The sequence below is a fragment of the Dipodomys ordii genome, unplaced genomic scaffold (assembly GCF_000151885.1).
Source record: "Dipodomys ordii isolate 6190 unplaced genomic scaffold, Dord_2.0 Scaffold104, whole genome shotgun sequence".
Taxonomy (NCBI): Eukaryota; Metazoa; Chordata; class Mammalia; order Rodentia; family Heteromyidae; genus Dipodomys; species Dipodomys ordii.
Genome location: NW_012267320.1, coordinates 6,825,949 through 6,845,939, shown reverse-complemented (window position 1 = coordinate 6,845,939; position 19,991 = coordinate 6,825,949). Strand labels below are relative to the sequence as shown.

Genomic DNA, 19,991 nt, shown 5'->3' with positions numbered 1-19,991 from the left:
TGATATATTGAACCAAAGTATGGATAAATGCAACAACCTAATTTATTAATTTAAGAGCTATGAAAAATGAAGTCAGGTGTATGCCTGTCCCAGCCTCCTAGAGGTAGAGAAGGAAGGACTAAGAGTTTGAGGCCATCCTGCACTACAAGACTGGACCCTTGCATCCAAAAAATGAGTATGAGAAAAAGAACAGATTTTTTTCCGGTTTCTTCCTGGATAGTGAGGTGTTTCTTTCTAAACATGAAGAAACAGTGACATCTAGTGGTTGATGGAATCTTGGAGTAAAATAACTAGACTATTCACCATATAGAGATTAACACTGAATTACTTTCTCTACCCCGCCACCCATTTTCTTTTTTTTTGGGGGGGGGAGGGGGGTCCGGTCGTGGGGTCCTGAACTCTGGGCCTGGGTGCAGTCCATCAGCTCTTCAGCTCAAGGCTAGCACTCTACCACCTGAGCCACAGCGCCACTTCCAGCTTTTTTCTTATTTGGCGCTGAGGAATCGAACCCAGGGCCTCAAGCATGCAAGGCAAGTGCTCTACCACTGAGCCACCTTCCCAGCCCCCGCCACCCATTTTCAAGTAGGTAAATTTCACTATAATTTCTATGACAATCTGAAGTTCGCCTCTCCAAAAGCAACATCTAATTCCAGTTTTTTTGAAATTATTATTATGGTAGTATAAAATTAAGTTATACAAGTATTGCTCCCTTCACTAAAAGAACTTAGGAACTATATTCATCAAGTGGAAAAAAAATTACTCCAGCCACATTTCAGAGTTTAACTACTTTTGGGGGAAAAAACAAATTTGGAGGAGGAATTAACTATTTCGGAACTTTCTGTTATTAGCTTAAATAACATTCTGAAGTTGGGTAATTATACAAGATTAAATGTAATGCATTTCCCTTTTGTTCCAGAGTAAAGAAAGGCGTTTAGAATAGTAACAAAAAAACATATTAGGACAGAACTGTTAAAAGTTGTCATGTTAGTTTAAATGCCTGGCAGTGTCCCGCAACCAAAAAAAGTCGTATTTATTTACCTGAGATGAAGCAGCTTTGAAGAAAGTAAGTATTAATTTCCAAGTGAGGAGATAGCCCAGAACATAACAGAAGTCTTCACTCAGTGGCTTAATAGTAATAATCTGTCCAACAGGAATACATCCCAAGACATTTTCTAACAAATCTTCTAGAGTGCTAAGAAGAGACATCAGTGCCACCGGTGGTGACCTAAGCAATGAGAAATGGCACAATTCTCTTTTAAGTTGTCTGTTAACAAGTTGACAATATTAGAAACATTCTAGAAAAATCTTCCTCCAAAAGTGGCTTAAAATGTTGTTACTTCATACTTCTTTTCCCTGTTAGAATATACTGCCTTCTAACTTGGTAGTATGAAAAAAATATCACAAACACCAAAATTTACCAAAAGGATAACTTCTGAATCATAATACAGTATTTCTTCTCAGGAAATTTAACATTTATGTTAATTCACAACATTGTAAGTTAATTTTCTTCTTCATTTACTAACTCATGAACACATCAGGTAAACTTATGTTCCACGTCAAAGTTCTTACAAATATGAGCTCTGAAATCTCCTCACTTTCCAGACTGTTTTCAAGTTACCTAACTTGTACAGTGGCCCTCCATCTGTGCTTCCTTCTTTCTATAATTCAGGTTTCACATTATTCCACAATGAGAATTTAATGAGTTAAATTATAAATATATACTTACAAGGCCGGTTCTTCTTCTTCATCTCCATATGACTTTAGATTATCCTGATCATATTGTGGTAACTCAGGCATCAATCTAGAAATAGAAAAAAAAAGTATCCATTGTTTATTCATACTTAAGAACAGAAAGATTAATATTTATTTTGTAGTGAATACGTTTTTTGTCAGTTCTGGGGCTTGAACTCGGGGCCTGGGCACTCTCCTTGCTTCTTTTGCTCAAGATAAGCATTCAAGCACTTGAGCCACAGTGCCATTTTTTCTGTTTATGTGGGACTGAGGAATTGAACCCAGGGCTTCAGGAATGCTAGGCAAGCAAGCACTCTAGCACTAAGCCACATTCCCAGCCCGCGAATACCTTTTTTAAAAAATATAATTTGTTATTATTAAGGTGCTATACAGAATAGCTGCCATTCATTAGTCAGGTAATAAGTTCAATTCTTTTAGATAATGTCACACTTCCTTTGCTTTCCTCCAGTTTCCCCTTCCCGTCCCAGCCCACAAGTTTCACAGTTCATTATGAATATTTTATTTTCTTTTCTTTCTTTTCTTTGCCAGTCGTGAGGCTAGAAGTCAGGGCCTGGGCACTATCCCTGAGCTCTTTTCTCAAGGCTAGTGCTTCTACCATTTTAAGCCACAACACCATGTCCGGTTTTCTGCCTAGGCTGGCTTTGAGCCTCAATCCTTACATCTCAGACACCTGAGTAGCTAGGATTACAAATGTGAGACACCAGTGCCAGGCTTGAATGAATACATCTTTTTTTTTTTTTTTGGTCAGTCATGGGGCTTGAACTCTGGACCTGGGTGCTGTCCCTCAGCTCATCAGCTCAAGGTGAGCGCTCTACCACTTGAGCCACAGCACTACTTCCAGTTTTCTGGTGGTTTATTGGAGATAAGAGTTTCACGGCTTTTTTTGCCTGGTCTGGCTTTGAACGGCGATCCTCAGATCTCGGCCTCCTGAGTAGCTAGGATTATAGGTATGAGCTACCAGCGCCTGGTTCGAATACATCATTTAATGAGCTTTTTCTAAAATAACCACCTATGGCCAAGATTATCTTACTAAAAATTAAGTAAGAACAAAAGTGGCTTACAAAATTCAACAACTGGCATCTCTTTCAGTTGGTATAGTCTGGTCTTCTTCGCATGCATTTCTATCTGTCTGTCTGTCTAAGTATGTATGTATGTTCTCTGGTGTGTCTATGTGTGTACCTACATTTTGGTTCCAGGGTCTGAATTTAGGGTCTGGGCAGTGTCCTTACCATTTTGTGGGGAGGACTAGAGGCTGTTGTTTTGTTTTTTGTTTCTTGTTCAAGGCTAGAACTCTACCACTATTCTACTTCTAACTTTCTGGTGACTAACTGGAGATAAGAGTCTCATGGACTTTCCTGCCTACACTGGTTTTGAACCATAATCCTCAGATCTCATCTCCTAAGTAGTTAGGATTACATGCATTAGCCACTGGCTCAAGTTTTAAACTGACATTTTTTTAATGATTAGTGATTAAAAAATACATATTGTATTTTAATTGTCTTAGTTGGACAAGTCTTACTTATAGAGCATATGATAAGCAGCAATTTGCACAGGTCTTGCTCTGAAGAGAAGTAATGGGACCAATGTATTCAACAGAGTCTGGAGAGACACTGGCAAGTCTGCTTTTTGGTCAGCAACCAATCTTGATGGGAGTTTGTGACTCAAAAGCTGATCCTTTGAGATATACGTTAATGTTTCACACATGGGCTTCAGCATTGCATTTTGAAAAGATGTTTCAGACATATCTTTGTTTTCTCCTGATAAGAAAGAAAAGAAGCATAAGTTAATAATAACTAGTTGATAGATTCACAATCAAATGAGATTAAAACTAGACAAACATTATAGAAAGTTGGATGAGCCAGGATCTGGTGGCTCACACCTGTAATCCTAGCTACTCAGAAGGCTGAGATCTGAGGATCATAGTTCAAAGCCAGACCGGACAGAAAAGTACTTGAGGCTCTTATCTCCAATTAACTATCAGAAAACCGGAAGTGGCACTGTGGCTCAAGTGGTAGAGCACTAAGCCTTGAGCTGAAGGGCTCAGGGACAGGGCCCAGGCCCAGAGTTCAAACCCCGCAACTTACCCCCCCCCCAAAAAAAGGTTGGATAGCAATATGAATTGAAGGAAATAAAGGTTCAAGTTACACAATCTAATCCAATCATATAATCTAAATTACTACTATACTAACGTGCAGTGGTCTTTGAAACCTACATTAATTTTCAACGTTAATCTGTAATGGTCTTTGAATCCCACATTAATTTTCAACTTCTATCTGTGCCATAAACAACAGCATATAGGATGCTTTTCTTTCTAGTCTTTTTCAGTGAGTCTCACTTTTATGCCCTTTTCCACTTGCCTGTAACAGTGACCAAAAGAGGTAAAAGCAAACTGTGGATGCCTTGAGAAAAAAATTCTTTCCATTCACTGAGTAGATTTACAGGAAGATTGCCAGCAGTATCCTCAGTTGCTGAATCAAAAAAAGCACTGAGATCACAGGCCAAATCACAGCTGACACAGGCAAACAATTGTACAAGTGGAACAGAATACAATGCTTGATTTTCATTTGTTGTCTGAAGAAAAAACAGAAACAAAATAGGTAAGCGTAGTTTCTACTGGAGTACTATAAATAAGACAGCAAAGAAGTCCTACTTTTCATTTCTCGGAATTTAAAGAAACAAAAAATGGTTGAGGTATACAGTCTCCGGAGAAACAGATATTTTACAACAAAACAACTTTCCTTCAAAAGTACATATTAGGAAACACAGCAATGATACTCAGTAGACACTACGTTGAAAATGAACTATACAACTTGTGGATGGGACTTGGAGAGAACAAAGGAAGGGGTGACACTGTCCAAAAAACAAATGTACTCATTACATGACATATAATTGTAACTCCTCTGTAGTTAAAAAACTAAAAAATCAGAATCTTCTTTCCATGTACACAATACAACATTCATTCTTTAGTAAACTATGTCTGTGTATGCCAAATAAACTTGATAAACAGAACAAGCCTTGCCTTTCCTAAACTAAATTTTATTTATGGACCTGGAAAATTTTTCCATCAAGTTACCCAACCTTACATTTAATAAAGTTTAAGAAGGACTTTGAAAAGAGTCACTTTTTACTTGTTAAGACAAAAAAAAAAAAATATATATATATATTAGGTATTTAAAATTCCTAAACTATGGAAGAAATAATAATATCTACAATTTACTAAGTATTCCTAATTACCTCTGCAGCCCCACATGGTTATTTTAAAATAAGGAAAATCAGGATCAAAAAGGTTAAGCTTAAAATCCTTAATTACACCGTTAATAATCAGGCAAAGCAGAGATACAGCCCAATTTAATCCTGACTGGCTGGCTGTCTCAGAGCCCATGAGCATTACACTTGCAGTTGCTTTGAGTCTTTAATAAAAATCTATGTTACTCTCAATTTGTTTATTTTTCATGAATCACTCTGCCAGTATCAACAAAAATCATTCAGTGAATAAAAATAAAGCCTGAAAAGGACTATGCTGCAAAATATTTAAATAGGCTAATGCAAGAATAAGTTAATAGTGTTTAGGACATTTGATCAGTGAATGGTGATGGTAGTCATTAAGCCACTATCATTTCCAGACCCACCATACAGTGTTTAAGTAATATTTCAAATGTTCATCTTACAAAAAAACTAAGCTGAACCATAAAGTAAGAGGAGGAATAAATAACTCTAATACACAAGTACTCAAAAAGATTCAATAGAGGTGATGACCTATCAGGTTCATTTACCTCTAGCCAAGCCAACATGGAACACATGATGAAGTCCCATTCACTCTCTGCTAAAGGATATGAGCAGTATTTCAGAAACTGGGAAAGGAACCGGATTATTTCTATGTTTATACCCAGTACTTCTGGACTTGCTTCTGATAGATTACTGTGATAAAAAATAAAAACAAAAAAAATCAAAGAGAATTAAAAACTGACACTGGCATTCAGTAGCAAAATATTCCATTTTAAATAGACACAAAGGACTGACTTAAATATCTTTGATCTTATTACTCTAAATTATGACTATATAATCTGGGCCCATATGTTATATCTAGGAGGGAGAGAAGGAAGAGTCAATTAATAGAAAAGTATGACCTACCAACTGAAAAGAAAAATATCTTCATGTTCTTTCTTCCAGGATATTATAATCTTTAATATACCATGCAATAGCTCTCCATCATCTATGCTTCGAGTTTGCAGACAAGAATTAAAAATGGCTAGATGTCCAAAACCTCCTAAAATAAAATTCAAACAGAAAATGTAAAATTTTTAAAAAATTATATCATTATTAAAGTCTATTTTAAAAAGTCAAGAACTTGAGAAATGCTCAAAAAACTTATATGGAAAGAGCTTATCTCAGCCTATAAAGTTCCCTCTTCAGAAATACAACTGCTTCTCAAAACTCCTTCCTCTTGTGTGCCCTAACACTTTGTCGTCACTCTCCTAAAACATCATTCAAAGTGAACTATGTGTACATGTATACCTCTAAATAATTCTGTGTACTGAAAATGGTCTTCCCCAACTAAATGACACAAAATTTTATCATTCAACATCTAAATATTTTCTTTGAAACTGTCATTAACATCCTCTGAGTAGAAACTCCATTAGGCCATCTCTGTAACAGTTCATTATTTTCTACATGTTATAATGATGCAATTTTATTTAATTTGTATTCTCTACCATGGGAATTTTCATATAGCAGATGTCTGTGTTTATTAAAGAACTAAATGAGCTAGTATAGTGAAGAGAGTTTAAAAAAGTTTCAAATACTACACAAGCTATTTCTTTCTTGATCTTTACATATGTAAGCACTAGTTGACTTGGAAGAAATAAGGCATAGCTTTAAAAAGCTATAGATGGAGTGCTAGGGAAATAGTTCAGAGGTAGATCACTAGATTAGCATGGGCAAAGCCCTAGATTTGACTCCCAGTATTGAGGAAGGGAAGGATACAGATGGAAAAGAAATGATTGGAAGGTTATTTATGAATATAAGATTTTCCCCATCGGGAGCCTGTGGCTCACACCTGTAATCCTAGCTACTCAGGAGGCTCAGATCTGAGGATCATGGTTCAAAGCCAGACAGGGCAGGAAAGTCCCTGAGACTCTTATCTCCAAATTAATCACTAGAAATGCGAAAGTGGCGCTGTGGCTCAAGCGGTAGAGCGCTTGCCTTGAGCTGAAGAGTTCAGGGACAGCGCCCAAGCCCAGAGTTTAAGCCCCACAACTGGCAAAAAAAAAAAAAAAAAAAAGTTTTTCCCCAAGGCTCTCATTTCTATAAAATGGTAATAACCCCTCTTTCACAGACACTCATTCTAATGACTGTCAACTTGCTATGTAACAGAAGTGTAAAGCAGGAACAAATCAGCTATTATTTAACTCTGCTACATGTGGTTTTACATATTAAGAAACACTTCTTTCATCTCATGTAATAGTAAAATCTATGAGATATTATCAGGCAACTAACCATCAGTTCGGCAAAGGTCTTCCTTAGTCCAGCCCAAAAGAGCAGGTATACACTGAGCACTGAATTCTTTCTTTTCTTCTTTTGATACAAATGGACAGAGATTTTGAATGGTATGCAAATTACCTTCTGTCAGTGGAAAAAAACTGTTTAAAAGAAAAAATATGCTTTTTATTATATATATGCAGTAATACCAAGAAATTCCTTATTAGGACTACATCAAAAGAACGACTAATATCTTTGTATAAAATATTCATATAGAAAAAAAACGACAATTGTTGACACAATGATAAAACTGCATATCCTTTGTACTGCTGCTTTTCCTCTTTTCTCCATACATATAATTTTTTAAATGTGCACGTGTGAGTTTTCCCCTCATGTAAGACCATTCTTTTTTATACTAATGACCTAGGCTATTATTAGCAATGCATGATTATTCTCTCTTAAGAATCAATTGAGGGGCTGGGAAGGTGGCTCAGTGGTAGAGTGCTTGCCTTGCATGCACAATGCCCTGGGTTCCATTCCTCAGTGCCACATAAACAGAAAAGGCCATAAGTGGAGCCATGGCTGAAGTGGTAGAACGCTAGCCTTGAGCTGAAGAACTGAGGGACAGTGCCCAGGCCCAGAGTTCAGGCCCCATGACCAACCAACCAACCAACCAACAAACAAACCCAGATCAGGTGCTGGTGGCTCACACCTTAAACACTAGCTATTCAGGAGGTTGAGATCGGAGGACCATAGTTTGAAGCCAGCTTGGGCAGGAAAGTCCATAAGGCTCTTATCTACAATTAACCCCCAGAAAACTGGAAGTGGCGCTGTGGCTCAAAGTGGTACAGCAGTAGCCTTTAGCAAAAATGCTCAGGGACAGTGCCCGGGCTCTGAGTTCAAGCCCCATGATTCCCCCTCCCCCTACTCCATTCCCTGCAAAAAAAAAAAAAAAAAACAACAATCAATTGATTCAATTTAAGCAATAACAGCTGTTCTTTCATGAACTAATATTTACGTTATGTATATATGTAATATGTACTACACAAAATTATTCTATTTAACATTAACTAATAAAAATGAAGCCAAAATATCAACGTAATACTTCGAAAAATGGAAATAACATCATTTAACAATTTCCTTATTACAAACATCTATGATCTTTCCCCAAAGATTTTGCTCTTAAAATAATGTCTACACATGGATTTCTAAATATGTACAAATATCACTTACCCCAAATAAAAAGTTTTTATATTTTTTGTGATAAGAATTTTAACAGTGAAATTAGAAATTCACTGTACAGAATTTATCATTCCAGAACATTAAAATGCTTGTCAGCAAATTTCAACAAAGTATCAATTTAAATGTAGATCTTCAAATAACACATCCTTACTTACAACCTACTTCTTTGTATTAAACATATTTGTTTCATTTCTAGAATTTGTTCAATAGAATAAGCCTCACCTAACAGAAGTAACTTTCCCTATCACCTCCACTAAACTAAAGTGTTGAAAGAAGTGTTACTGGAAGGAAAAAAAATCAAATATTCTCATCAAAAAGATTTCTGGGGGAAAAAGAACAGATTTATAAAATGCTGCTTGTTTAAAATAAGTATAAGTCCACAAAATATTACAAAGTTAAAAACACATCATTAAACTGGGCGCCAGTGGCTCTCATCTTTAATCCTAACTACTCAGGAAGCTAAGATCCAAAGGATAGCAGTTCAAGTTTAGCCCTGGAAGAAAATTCCCTCAAAAAAACAAAAACAGCAAAGCCACATGCTGGTGGCTCACAACTATCATCCTACCTACTCAAGAGGCTAAGATCTGAGATTTGCAGTTTAAAGCTAACCTGGAAAAAAAAAAAATCCCTGAGACTACTCTTGTACTCTTACCTTCAATTAGTCAGCAAAAAGCAGGAAGTAGATATGTGGTGGTCGAGCATCAGGCTTGAGTGAAAATACTAATAAGCAAGAGCACAAGACCTGAGTTCAGCCACACACACGCATAAAAAAAAAAAAAAAAAAGAAAAAAGGCTAACAGTACAGCTCAGGGCTAGAGTGCTAGTCTAGCAAGCAAGTGTGCCAAACAGGAAATCCTGAGTTCAAACCTTGGTAATGGGGAAAGGGACAGCTTCATTTTTATTTAGTTGCATTCTAATCTAAAACAATTTCTCTTATTTTAATTTCTTAAGCCCTAGATGTTTTTTCATTCATCAGAAACTGTTCATTCATTGAGGATAGCTAAGAATTACAATAAATTACAAAGTAAGAATACCTTTCTTTCCTTTTATAATGTGGTCTTATTTCATCAGTTGAAACACTTTGGGAAAGGATTAATTTAGCAATAACAAGAGACCAAAGTGTGCCATTTTCCTTGGATCTAAAATAAGAAAAAAAATATTTAGTACATTTTGAAAGAATCCTATTTTATATTTTTAAATTTATTGCTATTACAAAGATGAGGTACAGAGGGATGATAGTTACAAAAATCAGGTAATGTACACATTTCTTTTTGAACAATGTCACCCCTTCCCTCACTCTCTCCCAGTTGTTCCTTCCTGTCCCACCCACAGGTTGTATAGTTCATTTTCAAAAATGATGTCTAGTGAGTACAACTGCTGCATTTGTTCACCTTTTATCCCTCCATATCTGTGTCCTCTTACCCTCCAAAAGACAAATGAACACAAAATGTAAAGTAAGGACTGGGAATGTGGCTCAGTAGTAGAGTGCATGCTTAGTATGCATGAAGCCCTGGGTTCAAGTCCTCAGTACCACATACACAGAAAAAGTTCAAAGTGGTGCCGTGGCTCAAGTGGTAAAAATGCTAGCCTTGAGGGCCTGGGAAGGTGGCTCAGTGGTAGAATGCTTGCCTTGCATGCATGAGGCCCTGGGTTTGATTCCTCAGCACCACATAAGCAGAAAAAGCTGGAAGTGGCACTTTGGCTCAAGTGTTAGGGCACTAGCCTTGAGCAAAAGAGTTGAGGGACAGTGCTCAGGCCCACAGTTCAAGCCCCATGACTGACAAAAAAAAAAAAAAAGCTAGCCTTGAGCTGAAGAGCACAGGGGCAGCTCCCAAGCCCAGAGTTCAAGCTCCACAGCCAGCAAAAAAAAAAATAAGGTTCAAAAAAAAATCCAACAAAGAAAAAACCCTCTTGTTTACATGTCTTGGAGTTCATTTCAATATATATTATTTTATATAATCAAAGGTCTATTTTTTTCTAAGAGTAGCCTTTAATAATCAAGCCTTAAAATCTTTCTGAAACAGGATCATGCCCACTTAACCTGTCCAAGTGAAAACAGCTTTTAACTTATGCTAGCATTTATTAGCTTATATTAATTTATGGGGAAGGGGTTCATTGTTATCTATTCAAAGTATTCATATTTTTTATTTTAAAAATTTGTATTATTATTATAAAGGTGGTGTACAGAAAGATTACAGTTACATAAGTCAAGTAAAGAGTACATTTCTTTTTGGACAATATCACTCCTTCCCCTCACTCTCTCCTAGGAAAGTATTTTTAATAAGATTTTTAAGATTTTTAAACTGGATACACAGATTCCTTTTACAGAATTCAATGAATCACTTTATGAGAGTATGAGGGCATCAAATCACTCAAAACTTTGAATCTACTAAATTACACAAAGGACTGCAAGTTTAGAATTTCAACAGCTCTTCACACTTAGAAAAGAGCTCATGTTTCGTCTCAATTCCAAAGTCCCTCCAGCCCCAACAGGAGTTATTACCTTGAAGATCACTGAGACTGATTTAAAGTGAAGAAACAGTAAAAATCCTCTGATACTATAAAGCATGCCTGATAAACTAGACAATTCAGAAGCTCTTAAAAGAAAAAACTTTTTAACTGCCATAAGGATTCTGATCTTAGATCCCCTCATCTAGGGGATATTTATGGTTATGATATGGAGATACATCACATAAGGTAGAGGATTAATTTGAAAGCCATGGGATGACAGGTCATAGACGACAACTTTTAAAAGATTTCTATTTCTTTCACGGTCATCTGCTTCCTGATCTGATAAAACACATAAAACCTAAATTAACCCCTAGAAGATTTGAAATGTTATCAGTAACTGGGTTTACTTGTTTTCTTTTTTTGTAGGTCATGAGGTTTTAACTCAGGGTCTGGGCACTGTTCCTGAGCTCTTTTGCTCAAGGCTAGCACTCTACCACTTGAACCACAGCTCCACTTTGTTTTCTAGTAGTTGACTGGCAATAAAAGTCTCATAGACAGCTGGGCACTAGTAGCTCATGCCTGAAATACTAGCTACTCAGGAGGCTGAGATATGAAGATCACTGTTCAAAGCCAGCCTGGGCAGGAAAGTCCATGAGACTCTTATCTCCACTAAACTACTAGAAAACTGGAAGTGGCACTGTGGCTCAAGTAGTAGAGTGCTGGCCTTGAGCTGAAGAGCGCAAGGGTAGCACCCAAGCCCAGAGTTCAAGTCCTATGACTGATAAAAAAAAAAGGGGGGGGCTGGGAAAGTGGCTCAGTGGTAGAGTGCTTGCCTTGCATGCATGAGGCCCTGGGTTCGATTCCTCAGCACCACATAAGCCGAAAAGGCTGGAAGTGGCGCTGTGGCTCAAATGGTAGAGCGCTAGCCTTGAGCTGAAGAGCTGAGGGACAGTGCCCAGGCACAGAGTTCAGGCCCCATGACCAGCAAAAAACAGACAGACAAAAAAAAAAAGTCTCATAGTCTTTCCTGTCTAGGCTGGCTTTGAACCATGATCCTCACACCAGCACCTAGCTGGGTTTACATTTTATTAAACACAAATTCTTAAGCAAGTAAAATAATTCAAAAGCCAGAAATTGAAAAGGATACTTACCTGTTAAATAACAGCTGAAAAAGGTCAGAAGTATTGCCAAGTACATGTAAGTTATCATAGGTAATATTCATTTTTCGAAGCATTTCACAAAACCCATTTAGAACAACGGGTGGATTGTCTAGTTCTTCACACCACTGCAGTGAATAGAGCAGTTCTGCAGCTAAAAAATGTACACCAGCAAATTACCAACTGTACAAGTAGTACAACCCTGAATTACTCTCATTTCTTTGTCAGTCTCTAAAACTATGCCTGCTCATCTCAACACATCTACTAACTGACTTTCAAATTCACTTTGAGATGGTAAAGAAGAGCTAAAAACAGCTGTCTGATATGAACTCATCACCTCTGTTGGGTGTAGTAGCACAAGCCTACCTGAAAGGCTGTAACAGAAGGATTATGAATTTGAGGACAAGCTGGGCAACTCAGACCCCCCCATCTCAAAATTAATAAATAAAAAATATTACATCTTTCTCAAAACTTAATTCCTTTTCTGATTATTCAAGAATAGGAAGGGGATCTATGGTATTGAAATACTAAAAGAAGCTAGCTATTGTTTTTGTACCCCTGGCAAAAAGTTTAATACAGGTGAAAGAAGACCAAAAAGACTCAAGACCTGAAATGAGTACTTTATATGTGTAATACAGGCATGTAATAGTAATAGTAATACAAGCATGGACATCATAGATAGGTCTGACTGAAGACCTATGTTTGTCTTGAACTTCACATCCGTGTATATACAGATACCAACTGAGATATTCTGAGAATTAAATGAACAGTGCATACATATCACAAAGTAATCACAGTCTTCTAGTATGTAAGAGAGTCATAATTCCTTTATAAAACCACATATAGATTGAGATCTCTATCAAAAGCTAATCCCATCTTCATTAGCTAAGTAATTCTAGTCAAGTTAATAAAAGCAGTAACAGTTTTGACTGGAAAGCTAATAAAAAGGCTAAATACTGTCAGCTTGTAACTAGTAACACAATAAAAATAAATCCCCCCAAAACTAAATATTGAGGGAAGGGGTGGCATTGTCCAAAAAGAAATACACTTATTACCTGACTTATATAACTGTAACCCCTCTGTATATCACCTTTACAATAATAATTAATAATAATTTTTAAAAAGATAAAAATAATACATCTCAGCCCAGCACCAGTGGCTCATGCCTGTAATCCTAGCAACTCAGAAAGCTGAGATCTGAGGATCACAGTACAAAGCTAGCCCAGGCAGGAAAGGCCATGAGACTCTTATCTCCAATAAACCACTAGAAAACCTGAAGTGGCACTATGGCTCTAGCAGTAGAGTGCAGGAACAGCACCCAAGCCCACAGTTCAAGCCCCATGACCAACAAAAAATAAAAATAAAATAAAATAAAAAATCCCAACTCCAATTTCTAATTTTCTGTTTGGAGAGATCACTGTTCAGCAATATAAACTGTAGTTAGACTTAAATGTGCCACTGGCTGACCAAAAGTGGGTTTTCAACATTCTTTCATAGAATGTTGTTCTCCTCTACTGTATTACAGTGGAGGGCTTACAAGACACAAGAGTTGTACAAATCTACACTTAATAGCATCTCATGTAGTACCTACAGTTCTAATCCATGTGTTAAAATAATTCATTTGTTGAGATCCTAAGTCTTCCTGGGATTCAATATTTGAACCTCTATTTATCAGAGTCTATGAGCTCAAAGACCAAGAGAAAATTCAGAATCCTTAACAAAATCCTGCTTAGGGTGGGGGCTATGTGACATAGGACCTGCTTCTTTGAGTGTTATACCAGTTTGAGTAATTAGTCTTACACTAAGTTACGTTGTACAGCTAAAAAGATTATATAGCAAGATATCAGTGTATCTCTACAGCCAATTTACAGTTGGACCTTTGCTGTTTAAGTAACTTCAAGTTTCCTATCACTAAAACAGTCTATAGGAAGCTAAAGATTCTTGAATTAATTAAACTGCAATATAGTCCAAATTATATAAAAGTTACACTTATTTGATAGTATATCTACCTGAATTCTTGTATATACTTACTTATTTTCTCAAGTACATTATTTTCTAGGACTATTTTCTTTTTCAGTGCAACTAAGATCATTTTGCTCAATAATGCTGAAGTACACAAATGACTGGGAAGTGTCTTTATATCTTGTTCCTTAGTATCTGTTTTGAAACACTCATAATTTAAACTCAATCTTCCCTCTAAAAGAGGTCTGTATAACCACTGTAAAAGAGAAAATATTCAAAACTCATTAGGTATTCTACATTATTTATCACAAGGAAAATAACTTATTAGAATATATAGTTTATTAGTAGATATCAAAACCCTCCAAGCTTGGTTTTAATTAGGAGAAATTATCTATCTATCCAAATTTCTTTAAGAGTCTTTTCAGAACAGATCAAGAATTATTTGCCTTATAGGTAGTTGATACTCATTTCAAATGGTATTTTGCTAACATTAAACATCCAATATTAAAGCTGGGAAATAAAGGCAAAGCAAGATACTCATTTACTATGCTCTTCCCCAGAATAAAATAAATTAACTAAAGCTTGCATGAAATCCAAACTTGAGAATGAGCCATGCCCTCTCCAACCTCATGCATACCTGAATAGGAAGAGACTGTCTCATACTTTCCCACTCATTGTTGTTTGGCATTACATTTCCAATATAGAATTCCAGAAGATAAGTATCTTCACTCTCTACAAGTGTATGTAACAAATCATCAACAGCAGACAAAAGGGCCTGTAAACTGAATACAAAGAATTTAACTACTAGTTATGTTAGGACTAGTGTGAACACTAAATAGAGGTAAGTGACCTTCTCATTCTCAGAGACATACAGAGTCAAACTGCGCATCTCACAATGTAGGGGTTCTGACCAATTTCAAATCAGATATTTCTGAAATATAGCTATCTAAAGTGTTTAAAAGAGCAAAATTATTTGATGCAACCTTCAAAACCTGAAATGCACTGTTTTCACTTTCACTATATAGATAAAGACCAGGATATGTGAAATATTATTGGATTTTGACTCCTTAAAGCAATGACCACCAGTTCCCAAATATAAACAAAAACAAGCAGCATGTGTAGTCTCCAGGAGAAGTTGTAATTAACAAGTCATACTAGCCTCTGACATCAGTGCTACTATCACATCATTGACATCATTGACTACAAATTAGGAAGATGACCATCAGGAAAAACAAATGGTTTGTTGAACCTTGAATGATCATTAATACAAAATGTATAGGGGAAATTGTTTGGATCTTCACTTAAGAGTCTATAGATCTCTTAGATGTTTTACATAGTAAGTCACTTTTAATAGGCACTAAAACTAAGCACAGATTGTTTGTTTACAGTTTGTTTAGAGACAGTCTTGCTATGTAGACCAAGGACTTGAACTTGCGGTCTTCCTGCTCAGGTTTCTGAGTGCTAGGATTACAGGTTTGCACTATACCCAGCATGGAATCTTACTGAAGAACAATGATTTATAAAAACACAAAATTTATATATAACACAAAATGGTACCTTGTGTTATCCAAAGATGAGGACTGAACTTGGTTCTTCAGCCATAGAGCAGACAAATGTAGAAAGGTACTCTGTTTATACGTACTGCCAGTATGATGGACCAACACATTTATACCAGCGAGCCAAGTACTTTTCAGTTTACAGACTAGAAAATCTAAAATGGCAAAAAGAATTTGTAACCTCACAGAATTAATTTTAATTGGTACAGAATGTCGCAAAACTCACTAGAGATAGGAGACTTTAACATTTTAATTGGAAATGAAGGGATTGTCCTATACATGCAATAAAAATACAAGCTAGCTTGTATTATATGCAAGTGAAATGGTAAGAGTTTCTAGTTAGCTTTATTCTGTTCTGAACTTCACCAAAGAAAAGTTTTCCTTTTGGAGATACAATTGAATTAGCTTTTCTAAACAGATAAATTAGTATTAAAAAAGAGTTAGGGTTCTCCAGCAATACTTTTTAGGTTCTTTTCATTAATAAGCATGAAATAACACATCAGACAAGAATACAGTTCTTACACAACAATCTCATCTTGCTATGCACTAAAACTCAATGTTTTCACTACAACAAAGAGATGAGATTGATATTATCCTGCTTTAATGAGTAAAGAAATAGAGGAAACAACAACTAAGCAAACTGTTAGTTACCCCATGGAAGAGCTGATTATTTATACCACCTATGATAGCCTTTTCCAAAACTGTTTCCCTGATATCAAATAATTATGCATCTTTAACTTGGGTTCTAATATTGAAAGTATAAAAGATTCTAGCCATTTGCTCAAAATGTTTATAAACTTCCAAACACATTATAATTCAATCAATAAAACCTGGGCACACTTACACTCACTATGAAGGTCAGAGATGAAGATTCCCAACAAAACATTTGAGCAGTAGGCTATTACCTGGCAAGTGTGTTTTTTCTTTGTTCTCAGCACATAACTGAAAGAGAGTTAATAATAAATCTTCAGATGATGGCATTAGCAAGCATCCTTTTGCTGAGCTGAAATAGTTATAGGCCACATCACAGATAAAAGATACTGCTGAGTTATTATTTTCAGCTTCTGACAATTTCTTTGTTTTAGATAAAGTTTCATGAAGTTTAACAATAATTCTTTCAACATACACTTCTCCAATCAAGTAATCTAAAAAGAAAATCCAAACATACAAAAATAATTAATATGATATGTTCAAAGACTTTGGGTTAGTAATCATGTGGATCTGTTGGTTTGTTGGTTTGAAGGCGCATATGTATCTGACAATTTTTTTTTTTTTTGCCAGTCCTGGGGCTTGACCTCAGGGCCTAATCTCCATCCTTGAGCCTCTCTGTGCTGACGGCTAGCACTCTACCACTCTTCTGTTTATGGGGTACTGAGGAATCAAACTCAGGGCTTCATGAATGTGAGGCAAGTACTCTACCACTAAGTCACATTTCCAGCCCTAAAATTTTTATTAATAAATCAATCTGTCCTCTGAAACCTAAAAGCTCTAGAATAAAAAGGCAGTGTTTTTGTGGTTGTTGTTGTTTTGGTCTTGAACTCTTAGGTGCTATCCTTCAGCTCTTCAGCTCAAAGCAAGCACTCTACCACTTGAGCCACAGAGCAACTTCCAGTTTTGTAAGTGGTTTATTGGAGATAAGAGTCTCATGGACTTTCCTGCCCAGGCTGTCTTTGAACCAGCTTTGCACTACCATCCTCATATCTCAGCCTCCTGAGTAGCTAGGATTACAGGTGTGAGCCACCAACGCCTGGGCTTTTTTTTTTTTAATTTAGGTTGGTCGTGGGGCTTGAACTCTGGGCTTGGGCACTGTTCCTCAGCTCTTCAGTTCAAAGCTAGTGCTCTACCACTTGAGCCATAGCATCACTTCCAATTTTCTGGTTGTGTATTGTAGATAAGAGTCTCATGGACTTTCCTTGCCTGGGCTGGCTTTGAACCACAATCCTCAGATCTCAGCCTACAGAATAGCTAGGATTACAGGCATGAGCCACCAGCGCCCGGCAAAAAGGCAGTTTTAAACAGCAAAATCAGCAATGAACTACAAAATTAAGAATTTATAACCAAAACTTTTTAAAATGAAACTAAAAATATCAAGTATCTTCCAATTCATGACATAAAGATATTTAGATCATATAACATTAAGATATTTGAATAGATAAGTAATTATTCTCAACCAGTAATATGCAAACCAGCAACATGGAATTCCCCCAAAGGTGAAAAAGATGATAATCCCCAAGAAAAAAAAATACTATATAATCCCTACCATTTTTAACATGTTGAGATAATACCAGGCTTAGAAGAGTCCATTGTACTGAGAAGTAAGATTCAGAAGATGCCATGTATACTACATCCTTGTTACAAAGACAATCTGCCAAGGTAGCCAACTTCTCTCCAAGGATATTGCCTTTTAGCCAAGGAATTACTAAAGCATGTTTATGTGAACTAGAACATGCCTGAAACCATAAAATTAAAACAAAGATTAGAAGCAAGATCAAAAGCCATTACTGGCACCATTATTATCCCCTTCACCATATGGCCCTACCCTAAATTGATCCCCCACTTCTTCTCGTTGATATTCTAGGAAAACTACATCTTAAATATTCTCCCTCTTCACTAATCAGAATCCCACAAATCGGGCAAAATATTACAGATCCTACATGCATTATGAAGTCTTCCCCATCTGCTCTAGCCTATAATGATCACTGATTTTCTGAGTGTCTAAAGCACTTACTGAATTGTATAATTATATAAATGTTTTTATCTATGTGTATCTTGTCATGCCAATGAGACTGTCAATTCCTTGAAAGCAGAGACTGTCTTAAACTACAATATGTGCTACAGCACTGTAGATATGCTCAATGGATAAGGAATGAACTTTGAAGATATAGTGATAAGCGTTGCATCCATTATGTTTTTGTTCATTAATTTTTCTAAAATTAAAGAACAATTAGTGTATGTCAAAGGCAAATCATATCAATATGAATGATGGGACTTATTATCACAAATACTGTGCAACAGAGTTACAAGGGCCAGAAATCTGACAGCAGCTTATTTATTTTCATTGAGTGGGGCAGGAAGGAAAACTTATAAATCAACCCCCAAAAGCATGTTGATCCATGTTCCCAGAGCTTCTTTTGCTTTTAAGGCTGAGAAGAAAGGAATTTGCAACTTGTTCATTTCAAAGCAATCTGGAAAAAAAGAAATCCAAGTACGGATTGGGTAGTGCCTGAAAAACTGTTTATCTTTTCATTTAAAAAAAGTATAAGTAATCACAGCTTATATGTTACATTAGGCCAAGCTTTACAATTAAACAGCCTGTGACCTTAGACAAATCTCTTAACCAAACTAAAACTATTTCTTCAGTTGTAAACTAAAAAGATTAACTCTCAGAAACCCTAAAGTCTTGTTACTAGTTCCAGAATTCTGGTATTCGAGTTTAGTTTATATAAATTGACTTTAGAGGTTTTGCTCATAAAGAATTAGGCCTCATAAACCATGAAAAATTACTTTAAGAATTTAGAAGTATAGAAGGATTTCCTAAAGCAGTTTACCAAATGAAACCAATGTGTTCTGTAGAACTCTAGTAAAGAAAAGTTTTGGAAGCCGGGTGCCAGTAGCTCACACCTGTAATCCTAGTTACTCAGGAGGCTGAGATATGAGGATCATATGAGATCAACCTGGGCAGAAAAGTCTGTGAGACTCTTATCTTCAATAAACCACTAGAAAACTGGTGCTATGGCTCAAGTGGTAGAGCGCTGGCCTTGAGCTAAAGAGCGCAGGGACAGTGCCCAAGCCCAGAGTTCAAGCCCCATGACCAAAAGAAAATAAAAAAAGCTTTTGAATGTCTCTCATGTTAGATCAACTTCTCAATTCACAAACATATCTACTGAGTATATAAGTAGTTATGAGCAGATAGGGTGGCTATTAAGTTATAGAGCAGAGGAAGCAAATACCTAGCAACTTCAAACTTAGCACAGGAAGAAGAAACTCTTCTAAGCAGACATGAGTACCTGTATTCCTTGAGAATATGAATTAAGTGTGAAATGAACATATCAGCTTATCAAATTACTGCCCTCCCATGCCATTTTTCAAGGAGCTATCTGAAAATATGGGAAGAAGGGCATTGGATAAACTCAATGTATGAGTTGCAATGGTGTGCCTGACAAATTATATTTCTCATGCTGAATAATAAAAAGTAATATTCTGCCTTTATTTTCTAAAAGTAGACTATAGAAGAAAAGGGGAAGTTATTATTTAATGAACATAGTTTTTTGGGGGGTGGAGAGGGTCTGGTTGTGGGTCCTGAACTCTGGGCCTGGGCGCTGTCCCTCAGCTCTTCAGCTCAAGGCTAGCACTCTACCACTTGAGCCACAGCGCCACTTCCGGCTTTTTTTTT

General features: G+C 36.4%; 1 protein-coding gene across 1 annotated transcript in view; it reads right to left on the bottom strand.

Moving 5' to 3' along the window:
* Positions 1 to 19,991, bottom strand: part of Ltn1 (listerin E3 ubiquitin protein ligase 1) — a 50,559-nt gene that overhangs the window by 8,228 nt on the left and 22,340 nt on the right. The window contains exons 12-25 of the mRNA XM_013027455.1: positions 17,859 to 18,048; positions 16,504 to 16,743; positions 15,600 to 15,753; positions 14,680 to 14,824; positions 14,112 to 14,298; positions 12,075 to 12,234; positions 9,507 to 9,611; positions 7,249 to 7,391; positions 5,884 to 6,019; positions 5,526 to 5,670; positions 4,110 to 4,323; positions 3,272 to 3,509; positions 1,727 to 1,801; positions 1,039 to 1,225 (exon numbers count right to left, since the gene is read on the bottom strand). Of these exons, the coding sequence (XP_012882909.1) occupies positions 1,039 to 1,225; positions 1,727 to 1,801; positions 3,272 to 3,509; positions 4,110 to 4,323; positions 5,526 to 5,670; positions 5,884 to 6,019; positions 7,249 to 7,391; positions 9,507 to 9,611; positions 12,075 to 12,234; positions 14,112 to 14,298; positions 14,680 to 14,824; positions 15,600 to 15,753; positions 16,504 to 16,743; positions 17,859 to 18,048 (2,319 nt within the window). The remainder of the gene's footprint in view (positions 1 to 1,038; positions 1,226 to 1,726; positions 1,802 to 3,271; positions 3,510 to 4,109; positions 4,324 to 5,525; positions 5,671 to 5,883; positions 6,020 to 7,248; positions 7,392 to 9,506; positions 9,612 to 12,074; positions 12,235 to 14,111; positions 14,299 to 14,679; positions 14,825 to 15,599; positions 15,754 to 16,503; positions 16,744 to 17,858; positions 18,049 to 19,991) is intronic.